General features: G+C 42.5%; 1 protein-coding gene across 3 annotated transcripts in view; it reads left to right on the forward strand.

Annotated features, from left to right (window-relative positions):
- Positions 1-6,999: 6,999 nt before the first annotated feature.
- The window catches only part of UBXN2A (UBX domain protein 2A), a 31,291-nt gene continuing 19,382 nt past the window's right edge, over positions 7,000-18,908 (forward strand). For 2 of the 3 annotated variants that reach the window (XM_074991336.1, XM_074991337.1), the window contains exons 1-3: positions 7,001-7,101; positions 12,792-12,845; positions 15,580-15,715. In XM_074991336.1, the coding sequence (XP_074847437.1) occupies positions 12,805-12,845; positions 15,580-15,715 (177 nt within the window). In that variant the 5' untranslated portion in view covers positions 7,001-7,101; positions 12,792-12,804. Of the gene's footprint in view, positions 7,102-12,791; positions 12,846-15,579; positions 15,716-18,908 lie in introns of all 3 variants that reach the window. The other variant, XR_012645143.1, reaches the window with a different exon arrangement.

The following is an 18,908-nucleotide window of genomic DNA, read 5'->3' on the forward strand; positions in this document are numbered from 1 at the left end:
AGGCTCAGGTCCAGTGGCATAGGAGCCACGATGACTGGTAGTCTCCTGTCCACTGCAGCCTGTTCCCACCTCCACAGCCATTGTAGCATTACCCTTGCTATCTTCCACCTGTTCTGCTGTTGAGGACTTTATATTTAAGTTTTGGAAAGTATATTCCTGAGTTAAGAAATACGTGGCATAAGAAGCAAAGAGCACAGCTGAACGTCTATACTCTTAACTCCACATTAAAAGTGTTTTTTGGATTTTAATTTCCTTATCTTCAAATACTTCCCTGTCCAACAACACAAGAGGAGCACCTGATCTTTTTCATAAAAGCCCTTTGCCTACCAATATGTAAGATGCACCCATTTGCATCACCTCTGAATATGTTCTTTTTTCCATGTTTGTTATTACCATTTTATCTACTTCTCCCTTTACTACCATTATTTGTATTTATCTGAAACCATAGCTATGCCAGCACCCGCCCCCTCCACTATAAGTCAACAGGAGTACTACTATGCTACTTCCATGAATGACATTTAGCAAAGACAACAAAAGCACTTTTTGTCAAAATAGTTCCACCTACAGTAGGGGTTTGCCATCACACATAAATCAACTGTAGGGTGCGATTTTCTATCTGGCATCCCTATACTGGTAAAACTATGTAGCAAAGACTAAGACTAAAATATGATTCAATCCTTCAAAGTCCTAAGCACATTCCTATTCTAAAGTCTGTGCAATTTGAGGGTAGTCAGCATATCACACGTCAGCATCTCTCAAGAGCAGACATTTAGATTTAAGTTCTCAAGGACAGAGACAATGTCTTTACTAATTTTGTAAAATACCACTGAATTAAGGTGCTATATAAACTGTAATAATCCAACATCTGGTTTATCCCTAAACCTTAATTTGGGAAATCTGAGGACAGGACAGTTTGAGGTGGTTCTCTCCACAGAAATGGAACACGGTAAAAATGACAAAAACATCATTGTCAATGGGAAATTAGAACGGAGCACAGAATGACTGTGGAATATGTTCCCCTACATTTTTGCTGGAATCTCATTTTCCATGCATCCTGTCACAACAATCAGCATATGCATGTATTACTTCAAAGGTTTCAGATAACAACTTCTGTCTCTGACTGACGTTTAATTTTGATACGTGTTGGTAATTAGTTTTTTTCCTCTGATCTGGCTTACTTTTTGTTTAATTTATTGTAAAAAATAAAAAAATACCCCATACAACTCATCTTCTCTTTGTTTTTAGATATGCTGCTGTACACTGCTTCTTCTGTTCTCCTTTGATGGGGTGGGTGGTGACAGCTCAAATACTCTATCCTTTGTCAACGTCCAGATGGACTCCTACATCATAAAACAAGCTCAGGGGTTTTTATCTTCCTCAGGAGAGCTTCTGATCCCTCATGACAAAAAGGCAGAGATGGCTGCATTCATCTTGTAAATACCCTATTAGAGATTTTTCAGTGAACTCATTGCAAACTGTTTGCTCTTATCACACAGTAAGGAAAGGACCATTTACTCTTGTACAGCTCATGTAGTTCTTGCCAGAGAATAAGTTACATGAAATACACACAAAGTGTTTTAGTGAGGTCTTGATCGTGACTGCACTTGTCAATATTTTTTCATATTCTGTTACATTATACTGAAGCTGGAAAAAAAAACAGTATTTCTTTTTCTTGGGTGCCCCCAACACATGCTTTTTTCAAATAGTCTTGATTTTGTGTTATGTTAGAACTACTAGGGAGCTACAACAGTCATTAAATTAAACGGGACACTACTTCCCATTAAGTGAGGCTAGTGGTGGAGCAAAATGCCACCAGCTGCATTCTTATCTATAGGAGTAGTCTAATACCAGTTTTCCAAATCAATTACCTGACCACAGTTCAGGACTCAACACCACTGCACCACCCATGTTCAGTCTTAGCTCCTCTCCTGCCCATTTTCATATCTATGTACCTTTGGAGAAGCGATATGAGCTTCAAAATTAAAGTAAAGCATTTCGGTGTTAAGTTAAAGTAAGACAAGTGTTTTGATTAACTGGAACCAGAGTGCTCAGCATTTTGCAGGCCTAAGCCCACTATAAGGACATGCTAGTTGCATCATAGCAGTAACTTCTAAGATTTGGGCAGTTCTGTAAACAATTTTGCAAGTTCTGTAATTTTTTTTTAAAGTACCAAGATATCAGTGAGATGTGATATGAATGCCTTTAACCTAGTAAAATAATAACACTTGTCATTCCGTGACCTCCCATAAGGATGTCAATGCAGCTTAAAAACTTCAGGCAAAGAAAATTAGATCACAGTAGAGTAAGAACCTCACTAATTTATTCATTGATACTTGGCTGATTTTATAATTTGCATACACAAACATGGCAATTTCTCCCCTCTTCTCAGTACAGATTCATAAGCAGACATTTGTAATGAGAGATTTGCCTACACAATGAGGTAATGCACAGCATGCCAGGACTTAAGTCTACAGGACACTAGCTTGCCACACACTACATCAGCATGTAGACCCTGCTACCAGGTACTAAAATTTCTTTATCGTATTATGGTGAATTCCCATTGCAAACATCAAAGCTGCTGTTGCAGAGTCCATACAGGATGTTAGTGCCTGGGAAGATAAGTGTTCTGTAGAATAGATCCACGCCCTGCCTGACCAGGAACTAAACTGTCAGTAGTCAAGCCCTTCATTTCATTTGTAAATCTTAATTATTACAAAATATCATCCACAACATTTAGTACATTACATGTAACACAGTACAATTATACATAAATTATAACTGCCAAACTAAAGATTCTGCTCCTCTTACTCACACTGAGTGCTACTTCATGCTGTGAATAAGCTTTATCTCAATGGGGCTGCTTGTAAAAATACAGTACTACAGGTTGCACCTCTCTCATCCAGCATCCTTGGGACCTGACTGGTTCTGAAAAAGGGAATTTGCTGGATGTCAGGAGGTCTCCTTGCCCCCACAGACTGCTGTCCCTCCATGCTAGCAGCTCCCAGCCCCACTGCCCCCCCCAACACACTTTGACCCTGCTTCCCCCTTCCCTACAACCTGGCCTGTGCTGGTTCCAGACCGATTTGGCTGGGCTGCTAGCTGCAGCCCTAGCTGCTGACCTTGCAAAGGTTGGTTCCAGGCACAGCCAGGCTGCCAACAGCACCCGTTTATTGCCCTGGGGCATCGGCTTCAGCCCTAGCAGGGCTGCCAGCATAGCTCCAAACTCTGGGGCATGTAGCCAGAACATCCTCAGAGCCAAAGGTCCTCTGGTCCAGCAACATCCGTGGTCATGCTGGACTATGGATTTTGCCAGACCAGAGAATGCCAGTTTTTGGAGGTAGAACCTGTATTAAACATAGGAGATCAAAATCAGGCAGTAAATGAACAAAGTATTGACAGAAATACTGTCTTTGCTTTTTAAATCATCTTTGCTTCCACTCACTAATTCACAATAGGTGTCCTGTTAATTGGTGTGGATTGGCAAGTTTTGGCTATGTTTAATTTACATTAATTTTCAGTGTTTTACAATTTGTCACTGATTAAACCCCCTGTTAAAAGAGGCAGACAAGAGAGCTGTGAATCCTGTCATAACTGCAGCTATCAGTCTGCTCTGAGTGTACTTTTAGTCTTTGGCTCACTGTTACTATGTGTGGTTTTGTTTTGTTGTGGATAGTTTCTAGTATCAGTTTCTTTAACTGAGTTTGAGTTCTTGAAGTAGCATGATACAGTGTTCAAATCACAGCATGGTATAAAGAAGGAAGACTCCTCCAAAGGCCTATTGGGTCCATATACCATCCCATTCTTTTTTGCATTCGCTCTGTAACCTTGAGACACTAGTTTGCAGCTGCCATGCAGTTCTTTTGTATTTTGTACAAAGCCCAGACCGAACTCCTGGAATATGCCAACACCAGTTCTTAATTGGTCCCTCAAGCAAAATGAGAGTCATTCTATTCTCCAAAGTTTAGCTGCAGTCCCAGCTGCTGCCCAGTACAATGTCTGAAAGACCTGGAATTGCATGCAGCTCCTTAGCCCCTTACGTAGCTGTGACAAATACTCCCACTGTATTGCAGTGTTGTTGGATATAGCATTTTGAGTAAGACAAATGTTTATCCATTACTATAGACTGCCTCTGAATGTACCTTCGTGTATGCTTTGCTTACTCATGTTCAGATAAGTTGATATTAATAGCTGTTGCAATTGAAATAAATAAAGCTGTCTGTGTACATTATCAGCATATTTGCTTTTCAGAATATATCTGTTGCTTAGCCAGTAGTTGAACAACTGAAGGAGGCTACAGTCCAGCCTGGACCAAAATTGCTATTTTTCTTTTAAATAATTTCATCAGAAATAAATTAATTTATAACAAAATATATTGACCTCATCAGGAGAACATTTGAAAAAGATGAACCATTTTCATAACATCCTGATATAATTAAGTTCTAACTGCATAACAAAATCTACAGGGTGTCCATGAAGATCTCTTTCCTAAATATGTGTACTTGATTGAGTTTTTGAATAGAATAACAGTGGTAAACACCTCCCTAGCAGATAGGCTGCAACCAGGAGTAGCATGTTTGCAGAAATTTTGGTGGTGCCCAGAATGCTCGGAGCCTGCACCCCTCCCTAGGCAAATTCTCCCCCTGCTTCCACCTGGCTAAAGCTCTAGGAGGTAGTTTGGGTGAGGGAAAAATGTGGTCTCTGGAAGTTTGGGTGCTGGGTGCAGGCTCTGGGCTGAGTCAGGGAACTGGAGTGCGAGGAGGGTGCAAGCTCTGGAAGGCAATTTGAATGCAGGAGAGGTGACGGCTGGAGCTTTCACAGCTTTGGATGCTGGGTGCAGGCTCTGGACTGAGGCAAGGAATTGGGGTGCAGGATGTCATGTAATTCTGGAAGGGAGTTTGGGTGCAGGCAACGATGTGCGGTGCAGACTCTGGGATGGAGCAGGGGATTGGGGTGCAGGCTCTTGGAGGATCTTTGGTTCAGGGGCATGAGAGAGCAGGTTCTGGGGGAGAATATGAGTGCAGAAGGGAATGAGGCATGCAGGATCCAGGATAGTGTCTGTGCTAAATGTAGACTCTGGCCTGAGGCAGAGGGTGAAGGTGTGAGGGTGAGGGCTCCAGGAGTGAGTTGGGGGCAAAAGGGTAGGTTGGAGGGAGGGTGTAGATTTTGAGAGTGGGATGTGTAGGGGAGTGGAAAGGTAGGAATACTGCTCTTTTCTGGGTCATCCCTCTCTGGCAGTGGCTGTGCGGGGGCAGGGGTCTTTGCACTTGTTGCCCACTTGCTGCTCCCACGTACCCACACCCATTGTGTCCCCCATCTTGCCTGCTGCCCTTGGGCAATTTAAAACTGTCCCTGTGGCCCTGAGGTGCTTCCATGCGCTGCAACCAGAACTCTGCAAGAGGAGCAGCATACAGAGACACACATCTCTCCCCCAACTCAGCAGCTGTGGGGATGCTAGTGTCAGCAGCCTCATGGAGCAAGCGATAAGAAACAGCTTTAACCCTGCTGCACTGCTGATAATGGCAATGGGCTCCAGGGCCACTTTAAATCACCCAGTGGTGGCAGGCAGACTGGTGGACACATGGAGGTACTGCATCTGCCAGCAGCAGGATTGTGGGGAAAGACCTAGCTTATGAACTTTCTTGAAGCCTGGTCCCTGCACCAGAATATTCCTGGTATCCAGGCATCATGGGGTCATATAACTTGTCATCTATGGCTGCAGTTATCCAGGTTTGAAACAGTGAGATTTGTACAAGTGTGGCTACATTGATACAACTATCTCCAATAGGGACAGGCCTTGTGACACTTGGCAGAGTCTTGAAAAAAATAAGACACACCTGATTTTTAAACTACTTCATTATATATCTGATATATGACTAGCTATAGGTGTAGGTTCCACTCTGGAGGGAGTAATTTCTCCCTCAGCAGTTTGTCTGGGTTAGCACCTGTCAGAGTCTTTCCCAAACACAGATGTTAAAAAAGGTTCTCCCCGGCTGCTCACAGTATCTCTTCAGGATAGGGCTGACTGTAAACTCTTCCACAATATGCACTATTGTGCACATTGGTATCCTTTCTCTCCTCTCACACCCTGCACTGGTGGGTGCCTGCTCTGTATTCCTGAATAATAACAGAGAGGTAGCCATGGTAGTCCATATTCTAACAAACAAACCCGCAGTTATTTTGTCAGTCTTTAAGGTGCTCCATGACTGCTGGTTTGTTCTGTACTCCAGAGACAGATGCAGGGAGTGGCCTTGGAACAGCTTTTATAATGGTGGTGCAAAGAGCCACTGAACAAAACTCACAAGAAGTCCTGTGGCACCTTATAGACTAAGAGATATTTTGGAACATAAGCTTTCGTGGGCAAAGAGCCCCCTCACATGCATGAGGGGGGTTCTAGAGAGGGTCTAATTATACAGGCTCACGAAAAAGAGGGAGTCCCAGTCAAGGGGTGGGCCAGAGCTGACAAGGTCAGTTCAATCACACAGGATGTGACCCATCAGCAGCAGCTACTGTGGTGCTGTGAACATCAGAAGAGGAGACCTGGTTTATAATGTGTAGAAGGTGCCCCAGGACTCTCACTGGTTTTGAAAATACAGACTAACTCGGCTCCCCCTCCGACAACTGTAAATGCTGCAAGTAAAGAAAACAACCTCCAGGCCAGCGGTGCCGCAACCCTGCAGCAATCCCTGGGCGCAGCTCTGCAGCGCTGGGGGGTGGAAGTTCCGAAATCTTACAGCGCAAAGGGACCAGAGGGCTTTACCAGCAGGAACTGAAACTCACAACGCTCTTTTCCTTCCTCCCACGTAGGGATTAAGCTGCGCCCGGCGGCCTCCCGTCACCCCACACTAGAGACTGAAGGGACAAACGCGGCGCCGGCCGGCACCCCAGAGGGCACAAGCCGCGGTTGCAGAGACGCGCCAGCAAAGCTGCATCAACAGCCCCACTGAGCGCGGGACAACAACGAGCAGGTCACGTGAGGTGCGAGGGCGCAGTGGACCCCGCCCCCCAGTGGGCGGAAGTACAGGGGTTCCCGGCCTTACTGTGCCGGCTGGAGGGCGTGGAACACCGGGGTGGATACATTGTAGCGCCTGGCTGCGGCGTCGGGTGAGCGAAGCCGGGGGCCGCGCGGAGCGGGCTTGCTGTGGAGAGGGATCCGCGGGAGGAGCTGGGGGACAGCGGTGGTTGCGGCGCTGTTTGGTCGGGGAGGGGACACAGAGCTATTGCGCAGCCTGGCGCGGCGGAGGTGTGGGGCGGCGGCCGAGCTGGGCGCCTAGGAGCGGACTAGGGAGGGGGGAGCGCAGCGATCCCTGCCCGGAGGTGTAGGGAAGCGGGGAGGCGGCGATCCCTGCCCGGAGGTGTAGGGAAAGGGGGAGGCGGCGATCGCTGCCCAGAGGTGTAGGAGGGAGGGGGAGCCGGTGATCCCTGCCCGGAGGTGTAGTGGGGAGGGGGAGGCGGTGATCCCTGCCCGGAGGTGTACGGGCAGGGGGGTGGTAGGATGATTGGGCACCGTGATTTTTCCCGCTCGGAAAGAGCCTGCACTTTGTGTGGAGTTTGCCGTGTGGCTCCCCAGGGAACGACCTCAAAGGCGGGCACTTACTGCCAAGAAAGAGGCGCCTGGGGGTGAGGAGTTTGCTGGAGTCTCAAGGACGCTCATCGCGAAATCCTCTCTCTATTGCACGTGGGAGCACAAGAGGCGATGCAGCCTCAAGCTAGGGAGAGACCTTGGGCCTCCGGTGTTACTCCAAAGTACTGTACTTTGTTCCTTGCTACACACTGATTTCCCTCCCCTCAGCTCATGTGATTATTGAACGTCTCCCCTTGTGCTTTGGGAGTGTGTGGGATTATGGATTGCTGTCAGAGAATAAAATCAGGGTTGGAAGAGATTTCGGTATTTTATCAAGTCCAAATCCCTGCTCAAAGCAGAACCAGTCCCTATTAAATCATCCCAGCGTGGTGAATAGGTCTGCCTTTCCCTTTGGTTTATTTGCTCTGCATGGTGAGGTGGTGTCCTTGACTATTTTTGGAGACCACAGTAGTGCTAAATAAAGCAGCCCACACAGGGCTGACTAAAAAGTCTTTGTGCCCTTGTTTGCATTCTCTCTGAGTGACTGCTGAGTGACCAGGCCTAGCCTGGCTAAATGTCAATAGACCACTAAAAATCAGACAGTTGTCAGAGAGTCTGGCAGAGTCCTATTAAAAACAAGTCTTTTCTGGTAACAGAGAGATAGCTGTGCTAGTCTATATACTATCAAAACAAAAAAGCAGTCCAGTAGCACTTGAAAGACCAACAAAATAATTTATTAGGCGATGAGCTTTCGTGGACAGACCCACTTCTTCAGATCATAGCCATAGCAGGACAGACTCAATATTTAAGCCACAGAGAACCACACATAGTAATCAAGGTTGACAAATCAGAAAAATATAATCAAGGTGAGCAAATCAGAGACCAGAGGGGCAGAAGTTGGGGGGAGTCAAGAATTAGATAAAGCCAAGCATGCAAAAGAGCCCCTAGAATGAGCTAGAAAATTCCCATCCCGGTTCAAACCACGTGTTAGTGTGTTGAATTTGAATCGGGAAACCTGTCAGTCAGTACTTTAATGGAGTGGGCCATTCTGTTAATGACCTGAAAGTTTGGATTTTACTGAAGAGGAATTTTCACAGCAGTTTGGAAAGAGAGGCTGCTGAACTGTCTTTTATATTCAAATTTGACACATTTAACACGCGGTTTGAACCGGGATGGGAATTTTCTAGCTCATTATAGGGGCTCTTTTGCATGCTTGGCTTTATCTAATTCTTGACTCCCCCCCACTTCTGCCCCTCTGCTCTCTGATTTGCTCACCTTGATTATATATTTCTGATTTGTCAACCTTGATTACTGTGTTTGGTTCTCTGTGGCTTAAATATTGAGTCTGTCCTGGTATGGCTATGATCTGAAGAAGTGGGTCTGTCCCACGAAAGCTCATCACCTAATAAATTATTTGTTAGTCTTTAAAGTGCTACAAGTCTTATCTGAGCTAGGTGGTGGCCCTAGCAGTGGCTCAATACATGGGAAGTTTGTGTGGCTGCCACAGCACTTTTTTTTCTTGTTGCACTTTACAATTCAGAAAGAGGGTTTGTGATTTTGTTATGACAGTAGACTTCCATGCTGAAAGTTTAGGGTAGTTTGCTGTGTATTTGGATGACATCACATACCTGTCACTTTAATTGGAGCTAGTCAAAAACATTTTTGGGCACTGTGACTTTTTGACCCTTAATGAAGATATAGAAGATAATAGTTTTGGTAGAGACTTTGTTGGTTTTGTTTTTAAAAAAAAAAAAAAAAAAAAACAAAAAATAGTTTTGTGAGGTTTTACTCCTTGGGCAAGAATGGAGAAGATGGTTGAAAATGATGTTCCGTTAAGAGTCCTACTTTAAAAAAGGACGGGTAGGGAGGCTCTTGCCTCAATTTCATTGTACTTCCCTTTGTGCTTGTATCCAGCCCTTGTCTCTTACTTGGGGCAGGCCTGCACTACAGGAGAAGATGGAATTAAGGTATGCACTTCCAGCTACAGGTCCGTCCCATGAAAGCTCATCACCGAATAAATCATTTTGTTAGTCTTTAAAGTGCTACATTTCTGCTGTTTTGTTTTGTTATGTAGCTAGAGTCGACATACCTTAATTCTGGCTTCTGTGTTGTCTCCTCTAAGGGATGTTGATGGGAGTGTGCACGCCAGTTGACTTCCCTTACTCCTAATGGGAGGTAGAAGCACTGTAGTTGATGGGGTGTCCTGTAAGTTCGATTTAGTGCATCCCAACTAGACATGCTAAATTGAACTCCAAAAGATCCACTACAGCATGGTTGACCTTCCCTGTAGTGAAGAGGTACCCTGAGTAAACTCTATGGGGGGGCGGGGTAGTCTTTTTGTCCCATGTTTGTACAGGATGCAGCACAACGAATTCCTGTAAATTTCTAAGTACTATGATAATACAAGTGATCAGTACTAATAAAATAGAAACAATTTTTATTAGAAATTTTGTACCCACCAACTTGCATATGACAGGTCCCTGTTTCAAAGAAATTACAATCTGAAGCCCTAGTCTTATGGCTGGAGTCTAATGATGGATTTACAGGTCGTGAGATGTATGTTCTTCCTCATCCCTTTCCTTTGTGTACATTACAAGTGTGATTACACAGATGTGCCTGTTTTGATAGCTCAAAGTTCTTAAAGTGTAGGTGCATGTTTTTGTGAAACTAGAAGTAATTTAATAGCATGTAGTTTTGAGTGAGATCTAAAATGAACAACAAAAGTTTGAATCTGAGTGAAATTATTTGTGTGAAAAGGGTTGATTTGTCTTTAGTTTACTTCTGGGTTAATTCTGTACCAAAAATTTTAAATATTCCATGCCCTCAAATTAATTTCTATTCTACATATTTTATTTGTCAAAATGACACTATAATCATGTCAGTTTCAATTGATAATTTATTTCAAAGTGCCTGTAAGCAGCTAGGTATGCAACAGTACAGATAACAAAAAAAGATTCAGTAAATGTTTACTAGACCTATGAATACAAAATTTTGTGTTTGTAGTTTAAATGAATTTATTAGTCAAACACACTTCCCACACTCCTCAGAAGCTATGCATAGGTGTCAGGAGTTACAGAGGAGCTGAGGGAGACACACACAATTGCTGGGAAGGAGTGTGGGAGTGAACCTGAATGGTGGTTGTGTGTGTATGTGGGAGAAGTGTGGAACCATTTTTTGTGGCGGGGGTGGGTAGAGCTTGTTCCATGCAGATCTCGGCTGACCCCCTCGCTTTTTCATTCAGTCAGGTACAACTGTCAGTCTCTATATGACCCAGTGCATCCCCAACCCCAGCCGCCCATCCTCTCCAATTCCTATGTGGCCTTGTATTACCTCTCTTCTTCTCTGTCCCTGTGTGGCCCTGCACCCCCTGCCTCAATATTGTCACCCACTAATTCCTGTGCCCCAGCCTGTCTCTTCTCCCACTAGCCCTTCTGATCCCCAGTCTGAGATCCTTCCCCAGCCTTGCAGATTTCCTGTGCCTTGCTCTGGCTGGCAGGCTCTACAGACAGGGCTCTGTGAGAAAAGTAGCCTCTCTTCCTTTCTATCCAGAACTGACTAAGCCAGCTGCCCTCCTCTTTGGTGATAGAGCAGCCCTGGTGGGCAAAAGATAGAACTTCAATTCCTTTGCAGCAGGATGTATTTTAGGCATAGGAAAAGCAAACCTGGAGGGAATGAATCCTGCACAACTTGCCATTCCCACAGTAATATTACAACAAACCTAAATAGTAGCTCCTATATACTGCAGACTGTCTTGCTGCAGTGTTTGCTGGGGTGCAAATCACTAGTGCCTCCTAATGTTAAAGAATTTGAGTTCTCATACTAAATAGTGATATAAGTTGAATATAACCAATATAATGCAATAAATGTAACTATACATATAATTCTATAGACTATAATATAATAATTAGTAATTATACATAATTCTCCAAATTAATTAGTCCACTGCGTAAATCTAAGGGTTTCTTCGCAGCTGGCTAAGTTTTTATACTGCTTATATATGCGCAAGGCCTCTTTAGCATAATAAAAACTTAGTCTTGAAGACTCGCCTCTGTCTGTAACATGTTTTTTAACTATTCTGAGTACATCTTAACTCCATTTTTTACATTACTGTCAAATTACGTGGGTTCCAGTTTGAGAGCTATAATATTTTTTCTGTAAATTTGGTTTTGGGGGGTCTAATATGTAAAACAGAAAAACTGATTAGCAAAAATATCTATTTGGTTAACTATATAGAATTATGTATTTTTGGCCAAGATTTGGTTTTTATTCTCTGTGTGCTAAACTCCAGAAGCAAGTGAACTGTAAGCTAGGGGTGGACCACTGATCCTAACTCTTCTGAGTTTTGTCTGGCTATTTCAGAATTGGGTTTTGTTCACTATTCTACAATACCTGCATGCAGTGTGGTGATTTGGAGCTTGATCCTGCCAGCCCTTCGGCATGGTTCCTACCTGACTAGGAATTTTTCTGCCATTATTGGCTTGTCAGGTCTTCAATGTTTTTATGGCTTAATATCCCTTTGTGAAGAGATCAGGCTATATCACAAGATCAGTAAGGCACTTTTCAGTCCTGTTGACTCAGCACTCTAATCCTGTTGTGTGTTTTAGGCTTTGAAAAGCCAGGGTTTAGTCTCTTGCCACATATGCAACAAGCACTGTGAGTTGATGTAGACAATTTCTGGGATATTGCATTTATTGGAGAACAGACAAGCCCTAAGGGAGTAAGCTGTAGGATACTGCATCTTTTGCTTATGTACATTATTAAATTGAAGGTGGTGGTTGTTGGCAGTAAATTGTTGCAAAGGATGCCTGCAGTGACATTATGGTCTTCTGCTACCATTCAGTGGGCACTGCTGCCAAAATCTGAGAAAAAAGTTTCAATTAAATATGAAAAAATGGGGATGACTTGTTTTCTAGATTGGCATAAGAATGAGAGATTATTTTTGCATCAGTATTTTGTGGTGTTTCTTGTGTTTTGGTGCATTGAAAAATGCAATAACTCAAATCTTCCACCTTAATATTTGAGGTTGAAAAAGATGCCAGGTTTATTTATGACCAAATTGGACACCACAGGAAAACAAAGAACCATCTGGTGATTTAGGATCCTAAATCTACCCAAGTGAAATACTGATACAGGATAATTCTTAACCATAGAGAAACTTTACATAATTGATAGCCTTCAAGAATGTGTTAAGAAATTTGTGTTTCTGAAAGATTTTCTTTTCATAATTTAGGGGAAGCAGCAGCATGAAAGATGTAGACAAAATTGAAACTGTAAAAGAAGAATGGTAGGTGCTTATTTTTTCTTTGTATGGTTCTGTCCTGTCTTGCACCGTTGCTTTATTAATTCAACATACTGTTAATTATTAACTAATAGTAAAGCAAATTGTCTGTGGCTTTTATGAAAAATGTTATTGATTTAGTGAGTCTGGTTTGGTATGCACATGTATTCTTTGGTTCCTGCATTGAGGAATGAAAGCTGAAATTGAATCCAGTGATGTTTTATAAACCTCTTTCTTTTCAGGCCAGCACATCTCTTGTTGACTTGTTTCTTCCTGTTTCTTGAACTGCAAAACTGTAAAAACTAAGTGGCTGGCTAGAGCAAATGTTTTTGCTCTAATTATCCTGCATCACTGAGTGTTTTGTTTTTTTTTTTATTACTATTAAGCACCGAGGAACACTTGCAGTTAAAAACAGACTGTGCTGAAGATCTGTGTTCACATTGTCAACCTGCTCCACATATATTTAGTTTTTTTTTAAAGAGTGAAATTGCTTTTGCAGAACACTTTTCCTATAACTGCAATCACAAATTCTAAGCGTGGAACCTTTCCAAGTGGCTGCAGGAACATTTATGCCTGCAAGTAAAATCATAAATCTGTGTGTCTTTTTACTCTGACCCACTGAAAACCTTAACGTTATATGTAAAATGTCCAGTTTTTATGCCCACTAGAGCCCACCCTAGGGCTTTAAGAAAAAACACTGTAAAGGCCTTAACAAATGCTTATAGTTAATTTGATCGTTATGGGAGAGGGACAATTGCATGTAATGAGGTAGTGTGGGGTTCTCAGACTTCATTGTAGTACAATCCCTTTCAGACAATATTACTACCTGAACCCAAGAGGGAGACAGAAGCCTGAGCCTGTCCCAACCCTGACTTCTGGGGAGTGACTGAAGCTGAAGTCTCAGCCCTGTCTCCTAGGGCTGAAGCTCTTGAGCTACAGTTTCAGCCCCGGGTTGGGGGACAGAGGCTTGGGCTTTGGCTTTAGTCTGGGTCTTGACCACAGCAAATCTAATGCCAGCCCTGGTGACCCAATTAAAGTGGGATCACGACCCCACTTTGGGGTCCTGGCCCATGGTTTGAGAAATGCTGATGTCATGAAAATGGAGGAGGGAGTTTGTATTATTTTGGCGGTGTTGTCCTGATGTCGCTAAGCCAGTAAGATTGTTTTACTTTGTTTACAGAGGTTTATCTTGTCTCCAACAAGATTTTTCATGCTAACATTGGTCATACTGCACAAGCTCTGCAGTGAAGATTTTAATACAAGCAGACATACTTAATATACTAAGCCATTCAAATGAACAGTATTTTTTCATGAACACTGTAACATGAAATTCAGTTTTATTTTACATAAATGAGGATATTTTTGCTAAGAGCTGGGATTGTTTGAACTGTTTGAAATACTTCCAAAGGTGCTAATTTAAATAAACTTGTCTGAGATTCTCAGTAATTCTTGTTACAGAAAGTCAAATGCTACATGATTCATATAAGTGATTACATCATAGGCTGCTTCTACATTCGTCTTCTTCCATCGGAGGTGGTGTGGTAATGAGGCAATTCAAAGCAGGCTAATAAGGCGCTAATGTGCATATTCAGCACCTCATTAGCATAATAGCAGCCACACGAATTTCGAAGTGCAAACTTCGAATTGCAGACTGACAGTGAAGGTGAGGGCAGGTTCAAAATAAGCACCCCACTTGAACATTCTCTTACTCCAGTCTAGTTCTGTGGGAGTAAGGGAATGTTGAAGTGGGGCGCATATTTTGAAGTTGCCCCCGTCTACACTGTCAATCTGCAATTCGAAGTCTGCACTTTGAAATTCATGCAGCTGCCATTATGCTTATGAGGCACTGAATATACACATTAGCTCCTCATTAGCCTGCTTGGAATTGCCTCATTACCATGCCACCTTCGATGGGAGGGGGCGAGTGTAGGAGCAGCCTTAGTTTAAGTTCTTATTCAAAATTAGCTGTCAACACTCCAATCAGTAAAAAGGTAACACAGACTTCTCTTTACTGTGTTCCTTTATACTATGTAAATAATACTATGGGTGGAAATTTGTACTTCAGAGTAAAATGTTTTTATATGCTTTTACACCATGCTCCTCTCCAAAGTGACAGAACCTTCTGTTTTGCACTTCTGGTAAGATACAGATTGGCACTGAGAGGTTCAACTGCAATGCTAAAGATCAGAAGTGTCACAAAGCTTTTAGGGATGGTGGAGATGAAGGGCCAATAACCAGAAAGCTAAATATGGGATTAACTGATAGAGAGAAATCTGTGCTTTGTAAGTGACTTTTGAATTTTAACTCTGTATTTTTGCAGAAGTGGCTCAATGAAAGCTAACTCATTAGACAAGAGCAGTTGGTTTTGGTAATGGTAGGTTTAACTCTGATATGCAAGTTGTCTGACTTATTGTAGTAACAGGCTGAGAAGACATGCACTCTTGGAGGTGGACTCCAAATTTAGAAGCGTCAGGGTGGATGAGATTAATTCCTTTTGTACTCTCTTTACATGTCAGAAGAATGTTATAAGGTGAATCTGCTCCAGGCTGAGTGTTTTCATGAAAAGAATAATGGAGCTAACAAAGTGCATTAAATTCATCCACAGAACTGCTCTAGATGGTTGTTCTTTTCTAACAAATTACAAAATACATGGGATATGGAAAAGCAAAGACCTTTTGGTCCTGAGTTTGTTGCATCCTTTAATGTATCTCCTTAAACAACTCTTATTTTTATTTTGTAGGATGTGTGAGCAAGGAACCGATGACCAGATTCTTAGTGGTACAGAGCAAAGCTGTGAGATTTTTGTCGATAACCTTTTTGAAGAAGCTCAGAAGGTTGGTGCTGTATGCATGCCACCAACTAAAGTTAAAAATGAAGTAAGTGGTTAGCCTTTTAATTTGTTTAACACATTGATCACAGTGGAGACACATGTTATCATACTGGGTAGTAGAGATGTAAAATCCTGTTTATTTTGTTAACTGGCTGGGTAACTTACCATTTAACTGGTTAACTAATTAAAGGGGGATGGCTGGGGAAGGCTGCCCTTTGCCTGTGACACACTGGGGACTGGGTTGTGCCATTGGTGGGGGCCACTCCAGCTTGTAGCAATCTCCACAGCAATCTCTCTTCCTCATCTCACCCCCAATTCCCACCCCGCCCCACCCAGGCTACCACAGACAGGAGCTGTTCCAGCTGTGCTGGGATACCCCTCACCTGCAATAGCCCCCAGGCTGCAACATCCCCCACTAGACAGGGAGCTGTTCCAGCACTTACTGGCTCCTGGGTATAAATTCTAGAAAACCAGTAGCATTTCTGTCTAATTTACCTGGTGTAGGTAATATACCAGTAATAACTACCAAGCAGCCTTCCTTGTGGAAATCAGCTGTTTACCTAGAAGAACTTGACATGAAGACAAAATAATGTGGAACTCTATTCTCAAGAATGATGGAAAAATATACAGAAGAGCAGATACTTTGAATTCTGCCTCATTGGGTTTTTCCTGTCCCCACTGCAGTGCATAGCAGAGAGGAGTATGCAGCCCAAGGTTTTGATGTTGGACAAATGTGACAGTACCATAATGTCTTTTACATGTTTCCCGCAAAATGTATTAAACTTATTTTATGGTGTGTCTAAATTAGTTAAAGAAAACTACACTATGCTAATGAGACTAATACTGAAGTCTTCACGTATTCTAATTTTAAAATACAGTAATTCAGTACTATCTGGGATTCTAAAATTAGTTATGGGCTACATAGGTATCTGGAAACTGGCTAAAGTAACTTCAGTGACATCAATTTAATCAGTGTAGGAGTAGCCATCTGAAGGGTTTAGCTGAATCAGTCTGTACACTAGTTAAGTAAGTACAAATTATTTTGGGATAGATGAAGCTTAAGTGGACAGTAAGCAGATGAGAAACTAGATGTAACAGTGGGAGGCTTGGCACTGGTCTGAAGCGCCAAGTCTCTTGTTATGTTCCTGTCTCACATGCCAGTTGTTGTCCGGGGATTGGGAGACACAGGTGTTAAGCCTTTTGGACAGAGAAAGTTACAAGAGAGAATTTGGAGGAGACAAGGGTCTTGATAGTGTGCTTTGATGTGTGCCTTTAGGTTGAACATGGCAAATGCTTGTAGACAAGCATTAGCCACTACCAATTTGATAGCTTTAATGTACCCTTTATACACACATTTCCCCACCATGCACAAATCATTTTATTGCTTATTATGTCAGCTTTCATGGGAGGAATTATGTTCTGCCATTACCATGGTAATGGGGCTAAACAATGACCACCATCACGGAGTTAAAAATTACCACTTTTAAACATTTTCATTGCATTCATACAAAGTGTTGTGACTGTATTATTTTAAGACGGAACAGTGGATTTCAGTGGAACCTGAAAGTGTTGGTAATGCTGCTAGACAATATGGCCTCCTGTGGTCTGGCAAATTTTCTCTTCTGGCACCAGTCAGGTCCTGAGGGTACTGGACTTCGGAAGTTCAACCTGTACTAGATTGGTTGGTTGCTCTCTCATTCATTCATTCGTGCCATGCTGATTAGCGTAGGCGATCATGGGCCTCCACCCCTGTCTATTCCAAGTACTCTGGAGCATCTCCACAGCACTGTAGCTATGCAACCATGAAGTGATACTATCCAATATTTTCTTACGTTGTCTGCCTCGTCTTCACTTTCCATTATACTTTCCTGTTGTCACTAAATTTTCAAGTGCAGACTTCCTAATTATATGGCCTATAAATTTTGCCCGCCTTGTTCTTACCCTATTTAACAGTGTTCTTTTGCTGTTGGCTTCATTTAAGACAGACTTATCTGTCCTTTTGGTCATCCATGAGATGCACAACATCCTTCTTAAAAACCACATTTCTCTGGCTTCAATGTACTTCTCAGCTTGTTACTGATAGTCCATGAGGACTCGTTCTGCATAACATCGCAGCACTCTTCCTAATCTCCAATGATAAAGATCTGTTTGTGAGAATGCTTCTCATCTTCTGAAATGCTGCTTTTGCTTGAGGAATTCTGCATTTCACTTCAGTTAAACACCTGCCATTGGATGTGATGTAGGATCCTAAGTACTTGAATTTAGTCACTTGACAAAGTTCACCATTTGCTAGTACCTCACATGTTGGCAGTACCTTCATCTTCATAATAACCATTACTACCTCAGGTTGTTGATGTAATATCCTCCAATGTTTAATCCTGGCAGATCTTCTATTGTGCACATTATTCTTTCACTGTACAAGCTAAAGAGATCAGGTGAAAGAACACAACCTTGTCTCACTCCTCGTTTTATCTTCACATATCTACTAAGGTTTTTTTCTGACCCTGATGGCTGCTGTCTGTTCCCAGTAGATGTTTTTTAATTATTCTCAAATCCTGCCCATCTATATCCAGTTCTTCCAACAGTTTCATCATTTCTTCATGTATTACTCTGTAGAACGCTTTCTCATAGTCGATGAAGCACAAATTATATGTTCTTTTGAACTTCCAGTGCTCTTTTGATTAATGACCTTAAAATGTAGATTGCGTTACCAGTACCTCTGTCTTTCACAAATCCACATTGTTCACCAGAGATCTCAGACTGTATTTGATTTCGAATCCGGTTCATAATAATCTTCAAAAGAATTTTGGTCATGCGACTTTTCTTGTCCTATGCTGTTCACGTTCAGTTGTACATGATTTCTTCGGCAAGGCAATAAAAACAGATCTTGATAAGTCTTCTGGGACGTGTCCTGTACTGTAAATATCATTTAAGAGTTTCATAATTGTGTCAATACCAAAGTCTTGTAAGTCTTCAAACATCTTTAAAGAAACCATGGGGGGAGGGATAGCTCAGTGGTTTGAGCATTACCCTGCTAAACCCAGGGTTGTAAGTTCACTCCTTAACAAGGCCAGTTAGGGATTGGGGCAAATACATATCCAGGATGGTGCTTGGTCCTGCCACAAGGGCAGGGGACTGGACTAGATGACCTCTCAAGGTCCCTTCCAGTTCTAGGAGATGTGTATCTCCAATTATTTTAAAAAATTATTTATTTATTTAAAAAATTCTGACCGTCTTTC

This window comes from Carettochelys insculpta, chromosome 3 (assembly GCF_033958435.1).
Source record: "Carettochelys insculpta isolate YL-2023 chromosome 3, ASM3395843v1, whole genome shotgun sequence".
In the NCBI taxonomy this organism is placed as follows: Eukaryota; Metazoa; Chordata; order Testudines; family Carettochelyidae; genus Carettochelys; species Carettochelys insculpta.